We start from the raw sequence: 26727 nt of genomic DNA, 5'->3' as shown, positions 1-26727 counted from the left end.
GAAGAAAATTATACAAACCAAAATTAACAACCGGTCGTCTATATTGCAAACCCAATAAATAGCATTTTCATTTCAATGCTAATGATGTACTACTTTTCGTATCTTTTATTTCAATTTTTCAAGCACTTGCTTCTTATTCAATTCAACTCGCTCATCCGATGCTAATGAAGTGAATTTCTTCTACAAGATAACTGAAAATCCACTTTTTCAAACAAGTTTGCATTTTTAAAATCAACAGCAAATCAAATCAAATCACGATTCTCGTTTTTGTCCAATCGCAATGCGCAATTCAACTGTATTCAACCTTGAAAATTATCCTGTTCAATTTGGAGACCAGTATGATCTGACCAACGCAATCCAACTTCACTGTGCCTTGTTGATTCTCGATTGACAGCTTTTCAAACAGATTTCAAAAATAATCAAACAATCTTCATTCCACAATCAGTAGAACTTGAACAATGAAATAAATTTTAATTCCCAAAAAAAACAAAGCAAATTAATTGAAAACAACAAAGCATTTGAAAATTACATAAAGTTCTAAATTAAAATTTAATTTTTCCATTAATTTTCTCATACAAAAATATAATACCATTTTTTTTTATTTTTTCCCTCTATTTCAAGTATTCAAAATAATACTTGAAAATCAATAAAAAACAGTAAAAAAATAATTTAAAAAAGTCATCCAAAAATTCATACTTGAAAAGTGTTTACTTTATCCAAGAAAAACTTTTTTTTAATTTATTATCATATCTGATAATAATGATTATTGTTAATTTTAATTTAAAAAAAATGCAAGTTGTGATATTTTCACACTGTTGTGTTTGAACAGTGTTGAGAAAATCAAGTTTCACGCCATGCAATGTTGGAAGATGTCAAACAATGATGAGCAATTTCAATATCAGAAATGAAAGTTGTAAAGCATGACTATTACAATTGAACTGTGAAAAATATTTATTTAACACTGATGTGAAAATCCATAAAACATTAAAGCCAATGTAATATGAACAATCATTTAATTTGATCAATATTCAATGGGACCATCGAATCATTATTAAAAGAATAATTTTTTTCATTTTTAAATATCACCAACTTATTCTCAACAGTTCTGAGATAGAAGTATAAAATACTGCTGTCAATTTGGAAAAATACCGATTCTTGTTCAACTTATAAACTTGAATCAGTTTTAGAAATTGTAACATTTATTACAAGTCATGCCAACCCATTAAAAGATTAATGTAAAACTATTGTTTATTTGTCTTATTTGAACTTTGAAACATAAAACTGTTTCATCTTTTGTGTGGGAAATGTTTGAATCGACGAAGTGAAGTGAGTTTATAAAAAAAATAGACTGTACCTACTGACCAGAAGGCAATTTAAAGTGTTGTAAGATATTTTGAATTTTTATTGGAAATATTTTCCACTTGGAAAAATTATTACCATTACACTTTTTTCCATTGCATATTTTGCGAAAAGTTGTGATTTATTCTTTTTTGTTGTTGCTGTTAAAGCACGCTATTTTGGCAGCAACGCTCCGGTTTGCATGGCAGAAACCAGACTTGCAAAGGCTACTGACCCTTATAAATGATAAACCTGCCTTGAACCCATTTTTGGGTTAGCGAAACGACCGGTTCGCAGTTCCAGAGGTCAGATGAACACTAGCAACTCTGTTTAGCCGTCGTTCATAGCTGTTGCTGCTCGTCGAACATTTTTAGTCATGAAATATTCTGTACCATTTTGGGTGATTTCATTTCTTATCGGCGAGCTGTTAAAGTATTATTTATTTATTTATTTATTTATTTATTTATTTATTTTGAATAATAATTATTTTTCAGATTTATTCCTCTTTGCTCGTCTATACTCGCCGTTCGCGTGCTCGTCTGGTATGTCATTTCCCAGGCGGTCAAGTAAGTGACGTACCATTTCATGTGAAGTGATTTTCCATTTCATTAATTTCCATTTCCTCTCTATTCTATAATACAGGCATTTCATTTTCCGATCTTGCTCTTTTTGGATTCGTTTCCCTCAGGGTGGAAAAACTGTTCTAGTAACTGGCGCCAGTGCCGGCATTGGTGCTGCTACTGCGGAGGATCTTTGTGCAAGAGGTATTTTCGAATTTGTACTTCTTCAGCACTTTCCCACTTTTGTAACAAGCAAAAGCAAAGATCTTCGACATATGCATACATTAAACAGTGTCGAGAAGCTTGAGCGCAACTGATCTACATCTCGGCAGTGTTGTTGTCTCGTTGAATAACGATAATTGGCGCAGTTAACTTTGCATATTTTCAATTTCAGGTGGAAAAGTGATTTGGGGAGCAAGGGATGTGAGAAAAGCGCAGAAAAAATTGGACGACATTGCTTGGACAATCCACCATGGACCAAGGGGTTACGTTCTCAAGATTGATTTGTCATCCAAAAAAATGATAGAAGATTTTGTCGACGAATTTAAAAAACGTATCAATTGAATGTTCATTTACAATTGTACCAAGTTGACTTTATTAAGTTTCATCTTCAGGTGAAAAACGATTGGACTGTTTGATACTGAACGCGGCTTATTGGGGTCCCAAGAGAACAACTGTCGACGGCTTCGAAGAAACTGTTGGTGTTAATCATTTAGGTAAATTTTGACAACAATAATTGAAATTGAATACATTAAACACCTTTTTTCAGGTCACATGTACTTGGTCTATCTTTTGATGGATTTGTTGAAAAAATCAACGCCCAGCAGAATCATAGTTCTCGGTTCTGACATTCACCGACTTTGCAAAGGAGTTCAATTTGATGATTTTATGTCAGACAACGGTTACAAACAATACAAATCGTACGCTCACAGCAAGCTTTGCAACATGCTGTTCGCTAGAGAATTGGCACATCGACTTAAAGGTGAAGAAAGATTAAATTTTCTAAATTTTACACTCATTCATTGCTTCACTGTTAGGTACGGGTGTTACGGTTCATATAGTTCACCCTGGAACACCAGTACCAAGTGAATTGATGCGCCATAATTGGTTGAGTATGGTTGTATTTCACACTTTTATTATTCGACCACTGCAACATCTGTTCTGCCGTACAGTTTATCAAGGTTCTCAAACAACGGTATACTGTGCATGCTCAGATGAATGCGGCGAGGATACGGGAAATTATTACGAGTAAGAAAAACCTATTTTCAACCAAAACTCTTATAGCACATAGATTTTTCATTTAAAATCAAATTTATTTCATTCAAACATTCATAGATGATGTTTGCATTTCATTAAATTAATGTAACCTGAAAACATTTAGCCTACTGTATCAGTACGATCTAGCATTACCAGTAGTATTGTTATTTTTTATTTCGTCATGAATAAGAAAAAAGATGAAGAATTAATAAAAATTAAAAAAAAATTATCCAAACAATATGAAAAAATTGGTTACTTTATTTAGAAATATGAGAAAAGATACACCAAGCGCAGCCGCTATGGACGACGAAGCCGCTAGAAAACTTTGGAAACTCTCTTGCCAGTTGCTCAAGATAAATGAAAATTGGGTTTAATATTTTAAACAGCACATTTACGTTTATTTTGAACAGGAATATACATTAAAATTGAAATTTGACTTATATAATAGTTTTCTTTATTATACCAATTGCTCGTTTTGCTGTGGTATAATCAGCAGCAAAATATATTGGACTCTCTCAGAAACACGACTATATATTTTCTTCGGAGTGTATAACACCATTCATATGATGTTCAACTTCTACATAAAGGATAAAGATAAATGGAAACTAAGAAAAAGTTCACGATGCCGTAATTTTTTTCCATAATGCTAACCATTGTTAAAGAAAAATGAAAATTTAATGCATTATTTTGAAAATAATGGAAAATTAAATACAAAAATTGTTTTCAACAATATCCCACTCTATTAGTGAAGGACAGCCACAACTTACTGTTAAAAAAAGCTACCTTCTAATCTTTGCATACGGTAAAGCATGAGATGTTTTCCGGTTGAGAAAGTATTCTATTCAATCATTATGATCATCTGGTTTATTTTTGGTTTCATTTGGGTCAGCAGGGCAAATTTAGTCAGTTCGGATAATCAGCTGCATGTTTTTACTGTAGCAACTGAAGAAACAGACGGATATTTACGTACAACGAGATCACTGCGTCAGTTTGCTCTAAATTACAGCGTAAGCGCGCGTACAATTTATAAATTTGACATTCAGTATTTGCATAAAACGAAGTTATTATTTTTCTTATTTTACTATGCATATTTTATGCATTTTTTTCAAATATTTTCACCACAGGACAATCATGCTAAAACTGTTAATGTTAAAAAAATTTTGTTTTTCTTTTTGTATCATGAAGCATAGAATAAAGCTGAATACATATAGTTGAAAGATATTTTTAGGTATTGGGCTTGAATACCCCGTGGTATGGGGGAGATGTGAAAAGTACCGTTGGCGGTGGGCAAAAAGTCCGCTTGCTTCGTGATGCGTTAACTGAATTTAAGCACGATGGGAACGCAATTATTTTATTTGTTGATGGGTGATTTGGCCATTAGATAATTCTTATCACACCAAATGATGCGGTTGCATTTCAGATACGACGTTGTCATAAATGCGAATGCAGAAATAATTTTGGAAAGATTTTATAAATCTGGTGCGAATGTGTTATTCTCTGCCGAGGGATTTTGTTGGCCTGATGATAGCTTGGCTGTAATATCAAAAGCATGTGGTCATTTTTTCATGGAAATGCAGTGTTTATTTTTTTTCTAGGTGGAATATCCTGTTGTTAAGTCGGGAAAGCGATATTTGAATTCGGGTGCATTCATCGGCTATGCACCCGATATTTACAAAATCATAACCGAGCGATCTTTGAGGGATGACGACGACGATCAGCTCTACTATACGCATATATTTTTGGATCCAGCTCTGCGTGAAAAACATAAAATTAAATTGGATTCAACGTCAGCAATTTTTCAAAATCTCCATGGAGCAGTGGACGATGTCGACTTGGATTTTTCTCCAAGTGGACATCGAATGCGGCAAGTTCGCTTGGCAAATTTGGCGTATGGGACAGAGCCAGTAATAATTCACGGAAATGGAAAGAGCAAAGTTAGTTAGTTATTGACGTTTATTGTTATTGAAATTAAATGAGTTATTTTTCTTTTAAGATGCACTTGAATTATCTTGGCAATTATATTGGTAATTGGTGGAATCCCACTGATGGTTGCGTAGCTTGTAACGACGATTTATTAGAGTTGAACTCGGATAATGTAACGGCTTTTTGTTTTTCCCCCTTTAATTATTTAATAGTACATTTTTGTTTATTTAGGAAAATGATTTTCCATTTGTTGTACTGGCATGTTTTATCAATAGCGGAACACCCTTTTTGGATAAATATTTTGAAAGTATTCTTCGTCTAGATTATCCGAAATCACGTATCGGTATTGTTATATTCAATCGAGTAAGCAAATTCTAATAAGTTGTTCGTATTATTAATGAATATCTTCAACAAGGTCGAGCCTCATGCAGTCAAGGTGGAACATTTTGTTAATTTAATGGACGGAGAATACCATTTTGTGCAAGCGGATTCTGCGATTAGTTTGACTGAACGAAATGCAAGAGATCGAGCAGTGTAAGTATTGAATTTCAGGAAAACAAATACTTTGTCAATAATATTACTGTAAGCGAAAGTCAAGCACATAATTTTTAATTCACTTTAAACTTTTAAGGCATCTTTGATTTTCGTATTCTGAAGCGTTATAAATAATTATTTTTTAATAATTTATTTTAGTGATATTTGTTTGGAAAGCGGTTGTGATTATTTATTTGTTGTTGATGCTGAAGCGAGAATTGATTTTCCCGGCACTCTGAAAACGTTAATAGAAAAGAATAAGTAATCAACACAAGAATTTTACTTTGTACAAAATTGTGCTTTAACAAATTTTTATTTTGTAAAATTATAGATCTCTGATAGCACCAATGATGATCCGTGGAGAAGCGTTGTGGTCAAATTTTTGGGGTGCCCTCAATGATGACGGCTTTTATGCACGATCAGATGATTATATTTCAATTGCTAAGCGTGAACGATTGTAAAATTGCTTTTCTTTTAGTAACAATAGTAATAATAATTCACGTACTGTATTTTTAGAGGTTTGTGGAATATTCCACATTTTAGTACAGCATATTTGATTCGTAAAGATCGCCTGAGTCTTTTACTCAGCGCTTATTCTTACAATGGAAAAAATGACCCAGACATGTCATTTACTCAGTTTTGTCGGGAAAAGGTATGAAATGAATGAATAATTTTTTCCGAACGTTGATGAATGAAGTCGGTGAAAATTTTAGGGCTTTTTCATGTACGTGGACAACACGGAAAAATATGGTCATATTATGGTTTCTGATAATTACAATCCATTGAACCGTTTTGCAGATTTTTATAATATTTTCCAAAACAGAAGAGTAGGAAGAATACCCGATATATGTTGTCTTCATAATAAGTTTATTACTTTTTGCAATAGGAATGGGAAGAACGATATTTGGATGAAAAATATTGGGATACTCTAAGCAACGATTATGAATTTGAATTGCCTTGCCCTGATGTGTATCATTTTCCATTATTTTCTAAGCAGTTTTGCAAAGAGATGATTGCAGTAATGGAAAATTATGGTCGCTGGTCTTCTGGTTCTAATCTGGTATTGAACATTGAATTTTTGCTTTATATTTAAGTAAATTTATAATTTTAGGACAGTCGACTTGCAGGCGGTTATGAGAATGTTCCAACACGAGATATTCACATGAATCAGGTTGACTTTGAACGTCACTGGCTGAACATTTTGGACGAATACATTCGTCCAGTGCAAGAAAAGACATTCATAGGCTATTACAGCAAGGTTATCTCGTTTCTAAATGACAGGAATTTTATTCTGCTAAAATGATTGTTTTTAGCCACCGCATGCAATCATGAATTTTGTTGTGCGTTATAAACCGGACGAGCAGCCAGCGTTGCGGCCACACCACGATGCATCTACGTACACAGTCGATATCGCTTTGAACAAAGCGGGCGAAGATTTCGAAGTAGTAGAATAATTATGATTTAAAATGTATAATTATTTCTTTTTTTTAAGGGTGGCGGTGTGCGTTACGTTCGGTATAATTGTTCCGTGACGAATTCTCCAGTAGGATGGGCGCTCATGCATCCAGGTCGTTTGACTCATATGCATGAAGGACTGCCCACTACTAGAGGTGTTCGATACATTTTAGTTTCATTTGTTGATCCCTGATTGCTCACAGTATGATAGTTTTTTTTAATTTACCGACACAAATGCACAAAAAGTTTTTGCAGATCTTACCTGTTTTCATTATTCTGTTACACATGATGATTTTGTTATGGCCCTTAGGTGCTACAATTTAAATGAATGAAGCAATCTGCTGTTCTTGTTAGTGTTTCAGAACGTTTTCTCTTCTTAAACTCCTTGCCAAAGTATCCGTAATTGTTTGTTTCTGTGCAGATGCACTTTTATGATTTATTTGTGCCAAAAGTAGTGAACTGTATCTCAGAAAGCAGTTCCTATATTTATATTTCCCTTGCTTTTTTCCTTTCTGAAGTAAATCAACCTACACATACACGTATTTATCTGTGTTAATCCGTTTTCAAATGCTGTACTTTGCATAATGTTTAATTATAATTACAATATTTGTATTTTTAATTTAGCTTGATTCAGTCAGTACATTTGGTATTGTTTGCAGTTTTTTTTTGATGATTAGCAAATGAGTCGAGTAGGTCGAGATGTGAATTATCCTTTCGAAGCTAGACGAACGTTCAGGCAGATTCGAAGATTGATCGAATTGGCAAAAGAGATGGAATCTGACGGTTTGGAACGGATCGACTTTTTGGGCAATCTTCTAATGCAAAGACAATCAGTCGAAGAGGTCGATCTTGACGGCAGTCCATTGGCATCGTTACCAGAATTTCAGACAACACTGATGGCTGAAATAGATATGGAAGTTACGTCAGTATTTGCCAATCTGATGGAAATGGTCATTCACTGTCAAAATGTTTGTGCTGAGTTGGAGAGAGATCTGAACACTGCAAACTGGCATTCAGAGAACCAAGTGGAAAAATCGGCACGTTTGGCTACACCGTTTTGGCCTGCCGTGGATCAGTTGCAGATGTGGGCAAGCGAGATTGTCGTGATGTATTCTGCAGATTTGCACAGACGAAAATCTGATTTAGACGTGCTTTTTGTCGACACGCTCACACCTTTGACCAAAGTGACGCAGCTAAAACAGAATTGGAAACAGCCAGCTTGGTTTGAACAAAAGTGCAATCACATCATGGCTTGTGTGCACTACTTAATCAACGGTATTTCGGATAATTTTATTGACGAATAAAGTCAGTCTGTCGATCAACGATAAAAAAAAACGAAAGATGATCATTATCACGTATGTATATATATATATGTATGTTTCGTTTAGTTGGTCATTTCATTTCACTTTATGCATAACATCTCTGTGTGAAAAACATTGTCGACTGTGCAACTAATTTTCCAAGTTCTGCAAGTTGAAGAAGTTGAAAAATGCATCGTTTTGCAAATGAAGAATGTATGTTATTTTTGGTTCTGGTTTTTTTTTCTGACAAGCTTCAGTTTAGCAATAACAGTGATAAAATTGCATTTTGTTCATTGCAACTTAAGCAATAATCATTGATTGGTTCGACGATTGTTGTTCAGCTTTGATTTGTTGGATAACAACAACTGGTTTAAATGCTGCTGCTTGCAGCTGTGATTTGAAAAATGCAGTTGCAGCGTCGGCAGCAGCAGTAATAGTAGTAGCAACGTTTGGTGTATTTATAATTTAGTTGAAAGAGCAGCAGCCAAGAAGAGAGAGGGGGAAACATTCGTCAGACAGCAGCTTGATTTTGAAGTAAGGTAAGCGGAAAAAATAGCTTGTTGTGTTGTTGGCTGTTTATATCGGTTTATAGTTATTAAACGTAGTTTTAGCAATGATTGAAGATCTAGACGGACCGCAAGAACAACTGGCCCACAGTGATGTGATTACTGTGGAACGGGAAAGATTGGACACGCCAGATCAACAGAATTTCAAATGCCGTTTTTGTGGTCTCGTTTATAACTATTTGAGCACACTGAAAGCACATGAACGTGTGCACGATGTCGAAGAGCCGTATGTATGCGCGAAATGTGGTTTGTCGTTTCGTTTCTATTCCGAATTGCAAACGCACAGCGAAGAGCACAAAGGTTTGCAAAGAAATATGACGTGTGAAATAGAAACAAATCCAAGTGCAAATGCAAATTTTTGTTTTGTTTAGGAACTTACACATACAAATGCGGATGCGGTCGTAGCTTTGCGAAGTATACGGATTTGTTGTATCACAAGCACGATTCAGACGACGAAGATGAGCCGACCGAGGAGACCGTCTTGGCGGAAAAAAAGCCAGCATATCAAGGGAAATATTATCCAGATCCACGCAACGCGTACTATTGTCAATTTTGTTGTCGTGGTTACAAGACTAGCCACGAATTGAAATATCATTTGTACAGTCACCGTGGTGAACGTGCATTCACCGTCGGTAGCTCACGTTATTTGATGAATCGCATGTGAAAGCAGAACAAATAAACACAATTTTTCTTTTTCTTTTTTAATCGACTTCATCGTACACCCGTTCTGAGAAAGCATGTTGCAAAACAAACAAACAAACCTACCTCACTTGCCGTTCTGGAGCTTGTTTGTTTGTTTGTTTGTTGATGCTTTTAAAAAGTTTGCAAAGAAAAACTTTGCGCGTAAAAGAAATGCGACGTTGCTCGTGTGTTGCGCAGTTCAGTGCCGGCCACCACGTCAACCATTTATGAAGACATCCTGCTTATTCACGATAAATGGTCAATAATAATAAACTTTGAACAGCGGTTCTTCTCCAACCGCACGCATTGCCTCGTATACGTGGATCAACAGAAGCGGAAAGCGTTTAGTAAAATAGTCGATAAAGCCATCGGGAATGGTGCCCAACGCTTCTCTCACATCCTCAGGCAATTCATAATAATGGTGACGTTTGTTGCGCATCGCACGCAACAAATCGCATACTGAACCTCCACGGTACGTGCGGAAACGTCGTAAATCTACGAATAATATTTACAAAGAAATATTTTTCTACGAACAAAAAGACTATATATATGAATGAATAGCAACAATACCTACCAGCTTGTAAGAGTGGGCAGATGCATTGACGCCAATCTCGATTGACAATCACACTGCTACGATGCTCCAAATGCTGCACCAATTCACACTGTGCAGTTTCCTTTTCTACACGATCGCTGACATCCTGAACAGTTGCATAAATAATTTTCAAAAAAAGTTACTGCTTATGATGAATGATGTACAGTTCTGATTCAAAATTACCAAAAAAAACGACAACTGCTTTGATTTTGGCCAGAAAAATGGATGCTTCAAAACGTGCACCATTTTCGGTCTTGCAGCAGGAACTGAATGTATCATTTGCATCACCAAATTCGCCTCCTCTGATAAAGCAGCAAATGATGATGAAAAATGGCAAGCAACCTCTCTTGGGATTCATTTACCTGCTTTCAATCGTTTCGAAGGACAACATTCATATCTACCAACTGCAATATTTGCCTGTCTGTAGAAAACATCACCGAACGGATGTTCACCTTCAGTGAGTACATAGTGATAAACACAACCCAAGGAGAATACATCCGAAGCAAAAGTCTGCAATTGTGCAACAATTTGAAGATGAATGGAAGATCCACTAAAATGAACGAAAACCACATACAATTAAATTCAGTCGAATCACTTCAGGTGCAATCCATCCTACAGTGCCGACCGACCCTGAGCCATGAGTCCATGATTTGGAATGAAGAGTACGGCACAGTCCAAAGTCGGACAACAGTGCTCTCGTATTGTCAGCTGTAGAAGCAATCAACACATTCTGTGGTTTCAGATCTCGATGCACTAAAAATAAAATAAATCAGAAATAAAAAAAATCTGTTCAAACAACGACATCAAATAAACACAGTATATCAGTAGAAATTTTACCAATTCCAAGCTGATGCAAATACTGTAGACCATTTGAAATTTGTTTCAGCAACATTTGCGGTTGCAAGTGGCAAAGTTCTTTCATTTCAGGCTGCTCAACGTATTTTTCCAAAGTAAACGAGCATAATTCTAACGCGATGTACAAAAACTGTTCGTCACTTTCCTTAAAAAGAAGAAAAAGAACATGAAAATCAAATATTAAAAACAAAGAATTAAGTTCTGCCTGGTTTTACCGTGCAATAATAACGTATAACATTTGGATGTCGATCGCTGCGACGCAAAACTTGCACTTCGTGATGGGCAACAGATGCAAAATGGCGAATCATTTGCTTGACAGCGATTGGATGACCGTCAAAATCTCCTCTTCATAATTGAAAAGTAGAATAAAATTTATAAATATATTTTTTAAAAAAGCGCTCAGCTAACTTGTAAACAACGGTGCCATCGCTGCCTCGCCCTAGAACTTCGTTTTTGTACAACAGTATTCGACCTACTCGGTTTTCAGTTTTGTTTTTGCAAAATTTCCTCTTCTTTCCAATGGATAAAGAAAGCACATATCTGACCTAAAGGCAGGACAACATTAAACAAGAAGTGTCATGTTAAGAATAGAGTTGTGACCACACCAGCAGAATAGTGACGAGAATCGTGGCTACAGTCGGTAAATAATTCCAGATCGACAATTCTTTGAAAACAGTATCTGCTATTTCTTCTCTTACCCATCGTTGCCTACTTTTCGTGTACGCTTCATCAGAAGCAGCGGTCAGTAAATTCAAAGTTGGCTTCGGAGAGTTGTTAAAGACTAACAGAGTTTCCATTGTAGACGGTACCTCGTGATGACCTTCATGAAAACAAAAATCAACATCTTAATATCTTCAAAATTAATAATTACCCAAAAATATAACTGGTTGTTCGCCATTCAACGTATACTTTACTTTCCATCGCAGGCGATCAATATCCACATGTATACGACCCGTGCCAGTGTCTGCAACAGATTCTGGATCCACTACTGGATGTGGTCCAGCAATGCGTGGAACTTTATCCATATTGAACTATATATATATAATTCATTTTCATACGTGTGAAAGGTTAAAAATTTCTAATCCACTGTCAATTTACCGATAATACAACTGTCTTTTCATCAACCAATGAAGGCAATGCATACAGTCCATCTGAATGCTCACCAATGTAAACTGATGGACTTCAAAATGAAAAAAAAAGAAAGAGTAATTTAAACATAAATCAACCGAACAGTTACTAATTAATTCAATATGTTCGTTTACTACAGCGTACGGCCTGATGGTACAAAGGTATCGTCTTCTGTGGGAGATATCTGATCTTTCATTTGAGCCAGCTGTTGATCGACAAAATGTTCCAGCGTATCTTTCCCAAATACGTTAAGCTGCAATCGTTTCAGGCCATCCAACTGCAACTGATACACGTCAACAATGGTAGAGTTGAAATTCTTTGACCATATAATTCGCCCTGTAGTTAAAATTCATATGAAAAAGCAATGCTATATAATTAATACGATAATTTTTTCTTTCTTGTTTGTGCTTATAAAGAATCTATTTCTGCATAAACTTGATTGTCAGTCAATAGTACTGTATGTTAAGGTATAAACAACTGCCCACCTGAGACCACTTATGATGCATATAATCGATATTTTAAAATGAAGTTATACAAATGAATATTATTAGAAAATGAAATTCTGTCAAACCTGAATTGGCGTCAACAGTAACGAGTAATCCATCGGAACAAGATGAATAATATTCGAAAGAATAGTCAGATTGTATTGGAATAATACCAGTGGCGTATTCGACAAACGTTACGTTCCACCTGGAACGAAAAAATAATTTAAAAATGCAAAATTAAGTTATATAGTTATTTAGCTACCTCTTGTTCGCATTCATACTGTCCACCATGTGCACTCTGTATTCACTTCGTCCAATAAAGATTGCCGATTTGTACGCAGCCGGACATGTTCTTTGGGCAATATCATCAACGCGGCTAATTTCTACATTGTTGTATGGTCGTTTGTGAATCGCCAACCAACTATCCTGTTTAGTGCCTATTAATAAACTTGTGCGATTTTAAAGAAGCTTTAATACAACACTGGATATATTTATTATATACAAGTGGTTACCAGCAAACAACAGGCCATCGCTGGATTTGCAGGGTGAAAGTTGCACTAACGTTGGAATGGTGAATGGAAGCTTTTTCAGTTCACCTTTATTTATTACATACAAGGAACCATCACGTGGATCTGGCAAGAATGTGAATACACTACGAATGTTCAAGGGTGCAGTCGAAACTGGAGCTAAAAAGAAATATATATATCAACGAACTTAGAAATGTTTAAAAGATAGCAAACCCATACACTCTTGTAAAACAGCTTTAATATTTCCAGTAATTGAATCGACCACATACAGTGCACCACTTATAGTGGATATGAAAATGCAATCACGAAAGCTGTCACTAGACGGTGTCACATTAACTTCTTTTGCATTCTGAATAATATGTAAAAATGATTCAACTGAGAATAGCAACTTATTAGTGTAACAGTTTACCGTAATGTCACTTTTTGCTGAACAAGCAAAACAAATCAATAGAAAAATTATTTTACACTTCCAGTCGCACATTGACACGTTTGTTCCAAATAAAACATATGAAGTATAAAACAGTATATTAAAAACATTCTTTTCGGCGACTAGCCCATTTGGAAGGCAATCACTACATTACAAATAACAGCATTTCGATAATACAAATGGAATAAGCTGCAAAATAAGTTGCACAAATTTTGAGAAAACAAAAATGATAAAATGCATAATGAACAAATAGAAAATGATCTCTAAATTTAGAAAAGCCACTTACTTATCTATAAACAGGGCAGCATAAGGACAATGTATACAAAGTACAACAGAAAATCAGTCTGCAAACGACTGACAGTCAACAATAAGTCAAAAAGCACACCAGAAAAGCGCACCGTCTGCACCGTTCACAGTAAATAAATGTCTCTTTGCTGCAATAAAAAGTAGTCCCATGACACAGTATATGTACATACATATGTTTATCATTTATTTATTTGCTTAACAGAAAATGTAAATAAAGAGAAATTGTCAGTTAATTTAAAAGCCAAGTAGCATGTAGAGGCTTGAAGACTTAATTGTTCATTATCCTAAAATACTTTTAAAATTCCATACAATATTTGACGAGAGTTGAAAAGGTAACAACTGTGCTAAGAAAAATACCGTCGAAACGATTACTGTGCTGACATTAAGCGTTCATTATGCAAACACTGTTGCCAGTCTAGCAAACTATACAGTCGAACTTATTAATGAATCTTAGACATTTGAAATTAATAATTCACTAGTGTAAACTTCTTTCAGTACAGTTCATACTCAATCAAACACATTCATTATGACAGGAAACAAACAAAAAGTAGTGTAAATTTTTCTAAATTGCATCTGCAAAGATTAGGCAAGCATACCAAGTGAAGAAACTTGAAATAACTTCATATTTTTAAATACTCCAAATAACATTTCGCATGAAATTAATTTATTAGTTATTCAATTATACTACACCAAAGTGGAAAAAAAACTTTAAATATTCGATACAATAAAAAACAAATTTAAATGTATTTAATTTTCAAAGATATCTTACAAATATAAGAAAACATAATAGTTACCCATTTAAATTAAAAATTTTTTTCATAATAAAAAAATATAAGAAAATGAGAAAAAAGTAACAAAGCTGTCAAATAGAAAACTTTTCAAGGACTGTAGTACTGTACTTGATATTCAAAAAGAAAATAAAGTACTATAAAATGGAATCAAACCTGACGTCATTACAGTACTTTGAAGTAAAATTGAAATTTAAAATTCGATTATTATGTAGTTGTTGCGTAGTTCTAAATATGTAGTTTTGTGTGCAATTCCTCTCGCTTATCAACTGGATTTAAAAACAGAAGTAAAATGGTATTGAAATAATTTACACTGTCTATTTTAATAGATTAAATGTCGCTCTTTTTAGACTTTATGTTTCAGTCATTGATAGTTGTTTAAGAGTCGGTTTTAGCGGTTTACGCATTTTGATTCACTGAAGAATTCCAACATAATAAAGTAGAGTATCAAATTATGGCCTCAGAATCCTGCAGTGTTGAAAAGAAGAATTGAATTACATATTTTTATCAACCAGAATTTAAAGGAAGCCATTAATTCAGCTTGTGTTCAGCGAAATGAAATTATTTTGTACAGTAAGTAGACATTGAATTTTCGATTGTTTAAAATGGTTTTTTATTGCTTGAACACTACATTTCGATAGCTGCTGTTTTGTACATTTTAAAGAATTATACGCAACTTTGTCGTGAAATAGAAATGATGAATACACAAAACGGCGCGAATGTGGTGAATAGGATAATCACATATTTTTTTAAAATGAATCTTATTAGAATTTTCTTTACTTTATTATTTAAAATATTGAAAAAATTTACTGAAGTTCTTTAATTAACATGCTTTTACGGTTTTAATCAGTGTCCAATTATTCACTGCATTTTTGTAAAAGACGAGTTAATAACATGTAATGCACGAAATTGCTTTTTACTGAAGTATAAAAGAATGGAATGTCAGATAATGGTGCTATGATTTCAGTTTAAGCAATCAGTGTTTTTAAAATTGATATTGCATTTCGCAATTTTGAGATGTTGGTATATTAGATCAAACTTATTTTTATTGTTACTGAATTTTAATTTTCCGAGTGGGAAAACGTAATTTCCATGCAATGAATAATTAATGGAATGAATTTCAGTTTAATAACATATATTTTGCTAAATTTAAGATGAAATTTAATTTATTTCCATGGGCGAATATTTTCAAAGTTTCTTATCTGAAATTTATGATTTGAATTTTCATTCATTAACTGCCCTTTTTACTATCACTGATAATTTATAAATCAAAAGCTGGCAAAATTGTTTAGGTAATTGAAAAAGAAATTATTATGCCACATTATCTTGTATGTTTAGCTTTGGAATTGAAATTCTGCATTTGTATAGAACTTGGGTTTCAATATAATGTTTATGAAATTATATTGTGTTTTATTTTTGATTGTAAAGTTCAAAATTTGATAAATTTTGAACTTTCTACTAAACAGTTGCCAAAATATTTGATAACAGTGGCCTCTGTTGGCATAATGAAATCAGAGATATCTTAATTATTTGATCGGTAAAATTGAGCATGCATTAAACTAATGGGAAAAATCTACGTTATGATCAAATTGAAGTAATTTTAGCTTGTTAGCACTGTTTTTTTTGTTTTTAGCCTGTGAGCACTGTTCTGTTGCACTTGTTTTTAAAATTATGGGAGTTGTTGAACCCGTTTGTGATTGATTGATCTATTGATGAAGCATTGTATTTTTAATATGAAATTATCATTAAATTTGATTATTATTAGTAGCATATCGATGAGCCTTGTTTTCACGTTTGAAACAGGATGTTTATTTTGTCTGTGAAACGTTAACGTTGCTCTTGTTCACATGTGCACACGTTTACAACATCATGCAAATAAAAGTGCTTTTTTATTAAGCTTTTTGTCAAACCAGATAGAAATTGGTGAACCAAAATTTCGTTGAATTTTGGTAAGTTAAGCAATTAATGGATAGATTTTTAAAATAACTCTGAGAATATTTTTTTAATAATAATAATTATTAAATTTTGTTTTTTTGTGATAACGATGAAAGCCAATTTTCTTTCACAAGCATTGTTAAATTTCAAAAAAATTTAGACAGGAAAATTTAATTCATTCATTTGATGCGCAGTATGTGCTTGGAAGTAGTTTTCATTTTGTTCAATTTGCAAACTTTTGCAAATTAAAAAATTCAACTCTTTCACAGAAGTGGAGATGAATTTCTATTTCTTGTTTTCATACGTGATTCTTATTCAAAAATGTGAAATAGTTTTTTATTCAAATTTTTTTACTATGATTATATGCAGTGTTAAATTTCAAGCTAAACAAGCGAATGGAGTGAAAATTGATTTATGATCTGTGTCGCATAATTTGAATTATTGTACAATGTATTTGAGTTCATTTTTCATTCACTTGCACTCAGCACGATTGTCATAGTATCTTTCAGTTAATTTCAATATAAAATTCGAAAAGCAGATGAAGCAACGTTTTCATTTGGGGTTTATTGAAAAAAAAGAAGACTTTCTTCTTCCTTTACATTAGCGACATTTATCCATATTATTCTGTGAATCTCGGAGGAAATTAAATTTGCACAATGTTTCAAGATGGCAGCTTTTCTTTATTTTTTTAATTTTCATCCGTAATTTTATTTAAACTGTTAATCTATTGCTGATTTTATGAAGATTTGATGAGGTTCAAAATTTCATGATTGCATGTTCGATGAAATTACTTTTCCAATATCATCGCTTGATAGTGTTTTATTACAGTACAGAAAAACGTTTTATTTATTATACTTTGTTTGTTTGTTTTTTTGAAATTACTGTGGGAGAATGCTGAGATTATTGAAGTTGTCAGTTTTGAATGTTCTTCGTTTGAGTGTTGAATCATTTTTTTATCAGCGATGAAAAGTCAACCAAGGTAGTCAGTCAGTCAGTCATTGAACATCATCGTTGATACTTTTATATCTGTAATGCGGAAGGTGATGTTTTTTGATCAAATGCTTAATTGAACAGCAACATGAGCAGATTTTCAAGATTCGCATTTGCATAAATATTTCAGTTTGAAAATTTAAATTTTCCTTTGAAATTTTCCTGAAAGCAAAAATAGTTTGAGTTGTGAAAATTGAAAAATTTAATAGGATTAAAATGTTATGTTGGGAAAATTGATTTTTTACTCAATGCTTACGCAATATTTCTATCCACAAGAATGGCTTTATCTCTCGTTTAGCGTGTTGCTTTTTTGTGGCATCTTACTGGCCGCATTGAAAATCTTCAATTCGAATAAGCGGCTTCATTACAAAAAAAATGAAAAATTATACATTTTATTGATATTCAAACAACTTTCACAATGTAATAACGTCGCTGATGGAGGAGGTAATCTCAAAAGAAAAGAATTTTTTTCTCTTCATATTTCATATTTCTTACTTTGCAGCATGTAGAAAATTAGCATTTTTTCGCAACATCTAGCAACGATATTGAAAGTTTGAAAGTCTATAAGACGTGGATTCACTTTTCTTATGCTTTGTGAAATGGAGGAGCTTCATTCTTCAAAAAGCTGTCAGTTGTCATTGTTGATATTTTGCTTTTTGCTCAACTTATATATATATTTTTCGGTTGAATTTGAATTTTCAAATTTGACAATCATCGAACGGCTAGCACAATTAATACTGCGTTCAGCATGAACGAACACTGTTGAAGCAGCGTCTATTATGCAAATTTCATTCTCACGTATGCTTTAAATTTGATATTTTTTAAAATTCCATCCTCCATGGCAGCCGAAAATCAATAATGTGTGCATACAGTAAAACTGAGAACTGATTTTTGACACTAATTTTGTTGCAGTCATATAATAACATGTTCTGTTCCAATTTTATAAATTCTTTGATTCACTTGTCATGTGGTGCAAGAAGAAAATTTTTTATTATTATTTCAACATGACACATTATAATAACGTACAGTTGGAATTATTGCATTTGTCATTTGTAGGTGAGAAAAAGATGAATGGAAAATTTGCATGTAACAATGTGCTATTTTTCTCGTTCAAAATTTCAAACAGATCAGCAAATGAAAGCAAAAATCTGTTTAAATTTGATGTGATGTGGAAGAAGTGTTTTCTTTGAATTTGCTTATTGTTGTGCAAAATTTGTAAATTTGTTCACGTTGTTGTCTGTTGTCTGCTTGCTTGTTTCACGGTTGACTGAATATTTTTGATTTGCAAGCGAGTTTAAATTAGCAATTTGTCAAATGTTCACTGCAGGGTTGAAAGTTGAAAGTTTTCACTTTTGGACAAGTTGACCGACTGCATTTCTTCAAGCATAATTTGGTAATTATTAATTCGGCAGTGTTTTCCAAATTTTCCACCCCTGTTCGGTGCAATTCAATTAATTTCAAATTTGGAACTTCTGTCGACTGGTTTGCTAATCAAATCGTGTGAACAAATTTTTTTTACACAATGACACTTGTTTATTTACAACTAACTGATCGCCACTGATTGAATTGCGAATGCTTGAAAATGTCCACCTCTTATATTGCATTCAGTTGAACATTGTAAGAAATGTTGAAATTTGAATATTCCAAATGTTTTTCAGTACTTCAAATGGACAAACTTTCCTCGTGCAATTGACTGATTGCAAATCGATTCATCTGGTTGTCGTTGCTGCAGTTGCGTGGAAATGGGCATTTTTCTGAAAATATTTAAATTGAAAATAGTTTGCTCACATTCAGGCTTGTAGAATGCGGCTGCGATGATGAGCTGCGAAGCGTGATGAAATTGGTCAAACACGTTTGCATGATTTGCGGAAGAAACATTTCATAATATGTGAATCTTTGCTTATAAGGAAAGATGGATTTTGTTGACCGACGATTATGCAATGACCGTTTCATCTTTGTTCATTTCAGTGTAAAATAGCAATTTCGTTTTTGTCACCCCTTCCTGCATCATTTATAATTGCATATTATTTGATGAACGGGAAATGCGTGCATATATATATGTATGTATTTGTTCATTTATCACAGTTATTTCAAAGTTGAAAATTTCGTAGCATAAAGTGTTGATGAGATGTCACCTTTGAGAACTTGTCCTGGTTTAAATTTTTGCATGTACTGCCGAGCTTGCACGATTACACATTGTGAAATATTCATTTACATTTGTTGCTAGTAAGCGGTGTGGAGCAGCTTGAAATGAATTTGCAAATGTCTGATTTTTCTGTTGGTGATCATTTCAGTTCAGCGTTTGCATTTTCAATTGTTCCTCATTGATCGTGATTTGTGAAAATCACAGCATCATGGTCATCATCATCATCATCATCATCTTATTCTTCTTCAGATGCGGACGTATCTTTTTGCCACTTAACGTGATTAAATTACGATCGTGACAGGCATTGAAACTTGAGCTTTCCTCTGAGAATCATCCCAGCATGCTTAGTATTTTCAATTTTTCCAGAAATACGTGACAATATTTTTGTTTTTCAACTGGAAATGGATTCATTGTTCTTATTAGCTAGGGTGGAAAAGGAGAGAATTAAAATAGAATAAGCTTCGAGGGGTTTCTTTTTTTGCTTGCAGTTATTTTCTGGCAATGTGCATTGGTTAATTGATATTTGTGCTTAATTGCAGACGAGTTGCGTTTGGAGGTGCGAGTTTGGAAAAAGAAGGACTGAAAGTGGTTGTCGAAACAATGCCGATGCTAAAGGTGAAGCTGAATTTGCTGATCACGGTCTGTGCGGTCGGTCTTGGGGCGCAATTTCAATTTTACAGCAACTCGGTGATCAACAACGTCGCCGTCGAATTGCAGCACTGGATCAACGAATCCTACACGGCTCACTATGGTGTTTCGTTGATTGATTCGGAAATGACCGTGCTGTGGTCGTTGACCAGCGCAGCGTTGCAGATTGGCGCCGTGGTCGGGGCGTTGATGACCAGGCCCATTGCCGAACGACTGGGGCGTCGGGGCGGCTTGATCACCACAGGATGTTTGTGTTCGCTGGGCTCTGTGCTGACGGTGGTTGCTAAATTTGCCAACTCGTTCGAACTGTTCATCGTCGGTCGACTGTTGTTGGGCATCTCGTTGGGCGGCTCGTTGGGTCTGGCGTCGATGTTCGTCAGCGAGCTGGCGCCGGTCCAATACCGTGGCATGTGCGGGTCGATATTGCAAATCATGCTCGGCATTGGAAGCACCCTGTCATTGGTGGCCACCTTGCCCGAAGTGTTCGGCTCGGACCAGCTGTGGCCGGTGGCGATGGGCGTGCCGTTGGTGACCAGCCTGTTGCAAGTGATGATTGTCTGGTACGGTGAAGAGTCGCCGAGGTTTTTGTTCCTCACCCGCAAAGACGAACTGGCGGCCCGGAAATCGCTCTCCTACTACCGCAAGCAGATGAGCGTTGAATTGCAGATTCGACAAATCGAAAAGGAGGTGGTCGTCGATTCCCAGCTGCCCAACGGCCAGGGCTCCGGACAGCCGTCCTTGCTGAAGCAACTGCTCACCCAGCGCCAATACAGCAGACCGTTGCTCATTAGCGTGCTGATCGCGTTCGGAGTGCAGTTCAGCGGCATCGCGGCGGTGCTAGCTTTTTCCAAGACCATGTTCGTGGCAGCCGGCTTGTCGGCCGCCACGGCCAAGTACGCCAGCGTGGGCTTGGGATTGTGCAGCGTGTTGACGCCGGTGATCAGCACGGCGCTGATTGAACGCGTCGGCAGGAAAGTGATCCTGCTGTCCGGCCTGGCAGTGACCGCCGGCTCGCTGGTGTTCCTGATGGTCTGCGTCGAAGTCGGCTTGCAGTTGGACAGTTATCCGGCCCGCGTGGCCACCGTGCCTTGTCTGTTTTTGTTCCAAGTCGGATTCGCGCTCACTTCCAGCATCATTTGGATCGTCGTGTCCGAGTTGTTCCCGCAGAGTGTGCGTTCGGTGGCCGTGGCCGTGGTCTCGTTCTTGTTTTTCACATTTCAAATGGTCGTCGTGCTCGCCTATTTGCCGTTCAAAGAAGCGGTCGGCTTGTCGTGCAGCTATTTGCCATTTCTTATCAGCGAGCTGTTGGTCATGGCGCTGCTGTACAAGCTGCTACCCGAGACCAAAGGCAAAAGCATCGAAGAGATCACTGCATTTTTTGCGCCTGACGACCAACATCCGCCTCAGTCGAAGATCTCCTCGATCAGCGTGATCAACGACTCGCCTGCTGCTTGACTCCAAAGCGTACAACTTTCTCATCTTCTCGTCCCAAATCCACTGGATAATAAGGAGGTGTCAAAAAAGAAAGAAATAATCAAAGAATTCCACATTCCTCTCATTCACTTCCTTCCCAACCAACTTCAGAGGGAAACCAAAAAATTACATTCAAATTTATCATACCCAAATTTTTATTTCAAAAGTTTGAAAAAAGGTTAATAAAATTTTCTTTAATTTTATTTTTAAATTGTAACATTTAATGAGAAAAAAAATGTAATATATTGTTGTTTTTATGTTTTTGGTGAATTTCGTGAAGAAATTAATTTGAAATTGAAATTTTTGTTTCATTTTCATCTTATTCATTGCCATCCCAACGGAGAAAAACTTATTTGTCAAAATGAAAGCAACAATCAATCCTTCGACTCATTTAATCTACTGTGGTTATTAATTTGCATACGCTGATCGCGTGCTCAATGCTGTTGAACGTGAATTGACCAGTCAGAAAGTATGAACGCTGCTTCAACAGTCGCTTGACAAGCTGATCGTCCAATATGCACACGCCAACATTTTTAAAATCCTTTCATTTTTTTGAATTCTTGAATTTTTTTTAATCCTAAGCGAAATGGTACGCTGTTATTGAATGTATTTACATGTATGTGCATTTATTTACGTGTTCACTTGTTAAAAATGGAATTATCATAATATGAACTTGTTTCAAATATTAATTTTTTCTTAATTTCACAATGTGAAAAGTTGCTTTCTTTGAATTTTGCAAAGTAAATGCTTCATAGTATTATTCACTAATTGTTCATTTTTATCTTAGAATAATGAAGAAATTTCCAATTACAGCCAGTCACTGTATCCAAATCGTAGAGCAAGCTTTCTTATTATAAAACTTAAACTGTTCAACGAAAAATGACCACTAGAAGTGGAAATTTCAGGTGAGCGGCGCTATTGTTTTATTGCACACTTCGTCGAGCTCGAGTTGACTATCTGCTTGTTATGCAAATTAATCTCTTGTCTGAAAATCGCTTTATCACTACTTAACTGAAATGGTGAAATGGCTTTCCACCTCATTTATTCCATTCACTGAACTGCTGAATTGTGTTTTTTTTATTTAATAATATTTAATTTTTATATTTGTCCTCTTTTGTTCTCTCATATTAAGTCCATAAATTTATTCTTTGAACTTGAAGGTCATTTTTTTTAAATTCTTTGCTATTTAGGTTCTGCAAGTGAATTTTTTAATTTTAAAATTATTTCTATTCACTACGTCAGCTTTTATCGTTATTTTCATATATATATATATGTATATGTATATGTATATGTATATGTATATATGTGTGTGTAGGTCAAGTAACGTTACGCTTGCACTGTCTATGCGATATACAATTCAGCAAACTGCTTGAAACGCCATTTTTAGTTTTGCCTCCGCACTTGTTTGCTTCACTCAATCTGCCAGTTTTACGAATTGCATCTCCATTTCATTATTTCAGAATATTCAATTTTCATTCCTTACACCTTTTTTATTGATAATATGACTTGAAACAGATTCACTTGCATATGTGAAAATTATTATGTGTAAATGGCGATAATCAGTTGCAGTTGTGGAGAGAATTTTAAAATTGTCGACTGTCCGATTTGACATTTTTTCAGATATGAAGAAGAATTGAAAACGCCGACGCCGCGGAAAGCATTTGGAAAACTGTAGGCGAAAGGTAAGACAAAATTTTTCACTACATTTATTATAAATTTCTGTCGTTTGATACTTTGATAAGGTGCAATTATATCTTAATTTTTAATTAACTTAGCGACAAAGCCACCTGACTTGCGATTGAAAATTCCGCACAGTGTTTTTGTACTGCTTTCATAAGCATGCATGTATAAAAAAACTATTTCTACAGATTGCATTACTTTCAAAATTATTCTGCTCTTCTATTTTATAAATTTATTAAATTCTATTAATTTTCATTCTGACAAAAATAAGCATTTTTTAAAATTAAAGCCATTCCAATTTTTCACATCGTTATATTTATTATTTTCAATTTTATCCTATTCTTACATTTCAATGAATTTCTTTGACTGTTGATTTTAATGTTGTATTAACAATTCACAATAGTATTGAAAATACTGTTGAATTATTTATAGCTGAAACGAAGTTGCAGTTGCCATTTTTCATGAGCATTTTCTTCATTTTTGCAGACAGTTATTTGAATGATTTGAATATTATACTTTCGACTCTTTTTCAACTTATGAAGGTGTCGAAAGTTTATCTTATTTTTTATCTAAGACATTTTTTTTATCCCAAGGAAAAATGCCCTGCGTGCGTGTGTGTACAGATAGCCAGTAAGATAAAGAAGCAAAATTGTTACAGAATGTATAAACAAATCACATTTATTTCAAATTGAAATCTATTTTTTAATTGAAAAGTAATTCACAATGTTATAAATTAATAAATTATTTGTATTTATGGATGGTATGCATGCAAATATTGGAAATTAGTACAATCAGGTTATTTTGCTAACGGCAGAATTTTTGTTTGCATAATGCAATGCAAGCGAAATTTTTATTAAAATTCAGTTAGTTACTGAGCGGTTATTAGAGTACCTGCTTTTTCTTTCTTCTTTTAGTTTCTATTGATTTATACTGTACACTACGTACATTATAGTTATTGAATAGAATTATTAATATTATTATGCCATTTCACTAATACTAACGGGAAATTAGGTTGTTTCACCAGGGGCAAAGTCGTTTCATTTGCATAATTTACTTAACATTGTACTACTTTTCAGAATGCTTCTTGCTTCATTGTCCGTCATTTGCTCATTAGCCATGGCAGCATGCATGCGCTCAACTAGAATTTCTTTCTTCAATATCATCGGTGATTGAGAGGTAAGTCATATTTGATAATGTGTTGCAAATATTCTGTGCATGGCAATTGCATGAATTTACAAATATGCTGAATGGAAACTAATTGGTGTCTCAATTTTTATCATTATTGTTGTTCTAAATTTTCAGATACTCTTATCATATGGTAAAGACAAATAGGTGTTTTATTATTTTCAGATGACGTCAGCTTCAATATTCATGTCACTTAAAAATGAATGCTACAAATGCGTATTATGAAAATTAAATGGTAAATGTAATGATTTTAAGATTTCATATTAAATTTCTTTTTCATATTCATGTTTTCAATTTTTTCATATTTCAGATAAGTAAAGAAGGCATCCACTACTGTTCTGACAAGGCTGATCGAAATAAGCAAGCAGTACTGTATTGTTACAATGTTCAGCATCATTTGTATGGATATGATCACAAAAACTGGCTATGCAACAAGGAATGTAAGACCCATAGCAGTGCATGATAATTTTTGTTTTGTTCCAAATATGTTTGTTTGGCATGCCATTGCTTAGTTCCTAATCATTAATTACTGTTTCAGTGATGGAATTGTTTGCACGCTCATAACAGGGAGACAAACACTATATACATAATTAGAAAACAGTTTTTCATCTTTACGTGATTTATTTAATACGTAAATTTTAAGATTTTAGAGAAATTTACCGGTGAAGCTGAACAGAGGTAACTAAAAATGTAAAGTTTTAAGTAAATGCACTGTTATTTCTATGGATTATGTTTCATGTGGTTGTTGTACTTTTCGCTTTATTTTAATTTCTCATATTTCACTTTGTACTTTTTATTTTCATCAGTTTATTTAGATTTCAATTTCAGGTAAGTATTTTTTTTATGAATTATACAAATTTTAGAGGAATTGTTTTGCAATTGGTGAAAAGTAATCGAAACAGTTTGGGACTGAATCTAAAAATTGTTTCGAACACGTTGCTTTGTTTGAAAACCCGTTAACTTAAAGTGATCTTCAGGTATTTTTTGCATTCAATAGTCTAGTTTGTAAGTCCAGGTAAGTATCTTTAATGTTAATTTTATTGTTACAGATAATTTTCATCGAAACGATTAGAAAAGCACTAAGGTAAGTATTAAAAGAAAGGTAGGTTTAACTTTCAACTCCATTTTGAATGATTCGAAATGGGAAATGACTACACTAGTATAAGTAAAAGTGAGGAGCAGGTAATAATAATATATAATAATAGTACAAGTATAGGTGGAGAGGAGAGTGAGTATAGGTGGAGAGGAGAGTGAGTATAGGTGGAGAGGAGAGTGAGTATAGGTGGAGAGTGAGTATAGGTGGAGAGTGAGTATAGGTGGAGAGTGAGTATAGGTGGAGAGTGAGTATAGGTGGAGAGTGAGTATAGGTGGAGAGGTGAGTATAGGTGGAGAGGAGAGTATAGGTGGAGAGGAGAGTATAGGTGGAGAGGAGAGTATAGGTGGAGAGGAGAGTGAGTATAGGTGGAGAGGAGAGGTCTCTATATAACTGCTCGACGACCTAACCTGGGGCGTATCCTGAATCGGCCTGAGGCGAGACTAAGGGCGTAGCCTGGCGCTATTTTTTTTGAAAATCTCAAATTTACGAAAATTTTGCCGGAGGCATAGCCCCAAGCATAGCCTGAGGGAAAATATTTGCATATAATTTGCCTGAAGCATAGCCTGAAGGTAAAAAATTTTTTTGAAATTGCCTGAAGCGTAGCCTGGGGCGTAGCCTGCGGCTATTTTTTTTTGAAAATCTCGATAAATTTTGGAATTTACGAACATTTTGCCGGAGGCATAGCCCCAAGCATAGCCTGAGGGCAAATATTTGCATATAATTTGCCTGAAGCATAGCCTGAAGGTAAATATTTTTTTCAAATTGCCTGAAGCGTAGCCTGGGGCGTAGCCTGCTCTATTTTTTTTGAAAATCTCGATAAATTTTGGTATTTACGACATTTTGCCGGAGGC

General features: G+C 34.6%; 6 protein-coding genes across 6 annotated transcripts; 3 read left to right on the top strand and 3 right to left on the bottom strand.

Annotated features, from left to right (window-relative positions):
• The first annotated feature begins 280 nt into the window (after positions 1-280).
• On the top strand, positions 281-9598 carry Tsp_03029 (procollagen-lysine,2-oxoglutarate 5-dioxygenase 3). Its single transcript, XM_003379317.1, has 18 exons — positions 281-336; positions 1833-1904; positions 1981-2102; positions 2293-2451; positions 2513-2614; positions 2668-2880; positions 2936-3093; positions 4751-5089; positions 5149-5250; positions 5310-5441; positions 5500-5612; positions 5944-6069; positions 6129-6264; positions 6499-6672; positions 6926-7057; positions 7745-8342; positions 8980-9234; positions 9306-9598. The coding sequence occupies exons 1-18, from the start codon at positions 281-283 to the stop codon at positions 9596-9598; spliced, it is 3282 nt and encodes a 1093-aa protein (XP_003379365.1).
• Positions 9599-9874: 276 nt separating this feature from the next.
• Positions 9875-13683, bottom strand: Tsp_03028 (serine/threonine-protein kinase/endoribonuclease ire-1). The gene is made up of 14 exons (XM_003379316.1): positions 13416-13683; positions 13188-13361; positions 12938-13112; positions 12762-12880; positions 12325-12526; positions 12161-12242; positions 12012-12093; positions 11668-11906; positions 11045-11207; positions 10782-10960; positions 10570-10717; positions 10391-10509; positions 10190-10313; positions 9875-10110 (listed from the first exon to the last, which is right to left on the bottom strand). The coding sequence occupies exons 1-14, from the start codon at positions 13681-13683 to the stop codon at positions 9875-9877; spliced, it is 2310 nt and encodes a 769-aa protein (XP_003379364.1).
• Positions 13684-14867: 1184 nt separating this feature from the next.
• Positions 14868-17076, top strand: Tsp_03027 (putative acetate--CoA ligase). Its single transcript, XM_003379315.1, has 6 exons — positions 14868-14903; positions 14939-15010; positions 15388-15447; positions 16357-16412; positions 16489-16515; positions 17028-17076. The coding sequence occupies exons 1-6, from the start codon at positions 14868-14870 to the stop codon at positions 17074-17076; spliced, it is 300 nt and encodes a 99-aa protein (XP_003379363.1).
• Positions 17077-17653: 577 nt separating this feature from the next.
• On the bottom strand, positions 17654-19398 carry Tsp_03026 (hypothetical protein). Its single transcript, XM_003379314.1, has 2 exons — positions 19325-19398; positions 17654-17810 (listed from the first exon to the last, which is right to left on the bottom strand). Exons 1-2 carry the CDS (start codon positions 19396-19398, stop codon positions 17654-17656), a joined length of 231 nt encoding a protein of 76 aa, XP_003379362.1.
• A 1005-nt stretch (positions 19399-20403) lies between these two features.
• Positions 20404-21269, bottom strand: Tsp_03025 (hypothetical protein). Its single transcript, XM_003379313.1, is given in 3 exon segments — positions 20404-20895; positions 20938-21183; positions 21201-21269. 3 exon segments carry the CDS (start codon positions 21267-21269, stop codon positions 20404-20406), a joined length of 807 nt encoding a protein of 268 aa, XP_003379361.1.
• Positions 21270-24193: 2924 nt separating this feature from the next.
• Tsp_03024 (hypothetical protein) lies at positions 24194-26012 on the top strand. The gene is made up of 8 exons (XM_003379312.1): positions 24194-24225; positions 24898-24913; positions 24946-24996; positions 25101-25220; positions 25424-25458; positions 25596-25608; positions 25830-25864; positions 25997-26012. The coding sequence occupies exons 1-8, from the start codon at positions 24194-24196 to the stop codon at positions 26010-26012; spliced, it is 318 nt and encodes a 105-aa protein (XP_003379360.1).
• Positions 26013-26727: the final 715 nt, after the last annotated feature.

This window comes from Trichinella spiralis, assembly GCF_000181795.1.
Source record: "Trichinella spiralis strain ISS 195 chromosome Unknown Scfld2, whole genome shotgun sequence".
NCBI lineage: Eukaryota > Metazoa > Nematoda > Enoplea > Trichinellida > Trichinellidae > Trichinella > Trichinella spiralis.
Note: the sequence above shows the minus strand (reverse complement) of the source record. Positions and strands in the feature narration are given on the sequence as shown.

Bases quoted from the DNA above. Each gene is read 5' to 3' on its own strand.
- Tsp_03029 (XM_003379317.1), top strand. From the start codon at position 281: ATGCGCAATTCAACTGTATTCAACCTTGAAAATTATCCTGTTCAATTT. The intron at 337-1,832 runs GTATGATCTGAC...ATTATTTTTCAG, and splicing joins CCTGTTCAATTTGGAGACCA to ATTTATTCCTCTTTGCTCGT. The intron at 1,905-1,980 runs GTAAGTGACGTA...TCTATAATACAG, and splicing joins GTCATTTCCCAGGCGGTCAA to GCATTTCATTTTCCGATCTT.
- Tsp_03028 (XM_003379316.1), bottom strand. From the start codon at position 13,683: ATGTGCGACTGGAAGTGTAAAATAATTTTTCTATTGATTTGTTTTGCT. The intron at 13,362-13,415 runs GTTTGCTATCTT...ATTTCTTTTTAG, and splicing joins TGTTTTACAAGAGTGTATGG to CTCCAGTTTCGACTGCACCC. The intron at 12,094-12,160 runs GTAAATTGACAG...ATATATATATAG, and splicing joins AAAAGACAGTTGTATTATCG to TTCAATATGGATAAAGTTCC.
- Tsp_03027 (XM_003379315.1), top strand. From the start codon at position 14,868: ATGGAATCAAACCTGACGTCATTACAGTACTTTGAA. The intron at 15,011-15,387 runs GTAAAATGGTAT...TACATTTTAAAG, and splicing joins AACTGGATTTAAAAACAGAA to AATTATACGCAACTTTGTCG. The intron at 16,516-17,027 runs GTTTGAAACAGG...GATTATATGCAG, and splicing joins TCGATGAGCCTTGTTTTCAC to TGTTAAATTTCAAGCTAAAC.
- Tsp_03026 (XM_003379314.1), bottom strand. From the start codon at position 19,398: ATGCCCATTTCCACGCAACTGCAGCAACGACAACCAGATGAATCGATT. The intron at 17,811-19,324 runs GTTTGTCCATTT...TTTTGCTTTCAG, and splicing joins CAGTCAATTGCACGAGGAAA to GAAAATTTCAAAGGAAAATT.
- Tsp_03025 (XM_003379313.1), bottom strand. From the start codon at position 21,269: ATGCCGCTGAACTGCACTCCGAACGCGATCAGCACGCTAATGAGCAAC. The intron at 20,896-20,937 runs GTCCGAGCCGAA...CACCAATGACAG, and splicing joins ATCGCCACCGGCCACAGCTG to GGTGCTTCCAATGCCGAGCA.
- Tsp_03024 (XM_003379312.1), top strand. From the start codon at position 24,194: ATGCCCTGCGTGCGTGTGTGTACAGATAGCCA. The intron at 24,997-25,100 runs GTATTATGAAAA...AGATAAGTAAAG, and splicing joins AAAATGAATGCTACAAATGC to AAGGCATCCACTACTGTTCT. The intron at 25,221-25,423 runs GTAAGACCCATA...GTAAATTTTAAG, and splicing joins CTGGCTATGCAACAAGGAAT to ATTTTAGAGAAATTTACCGG.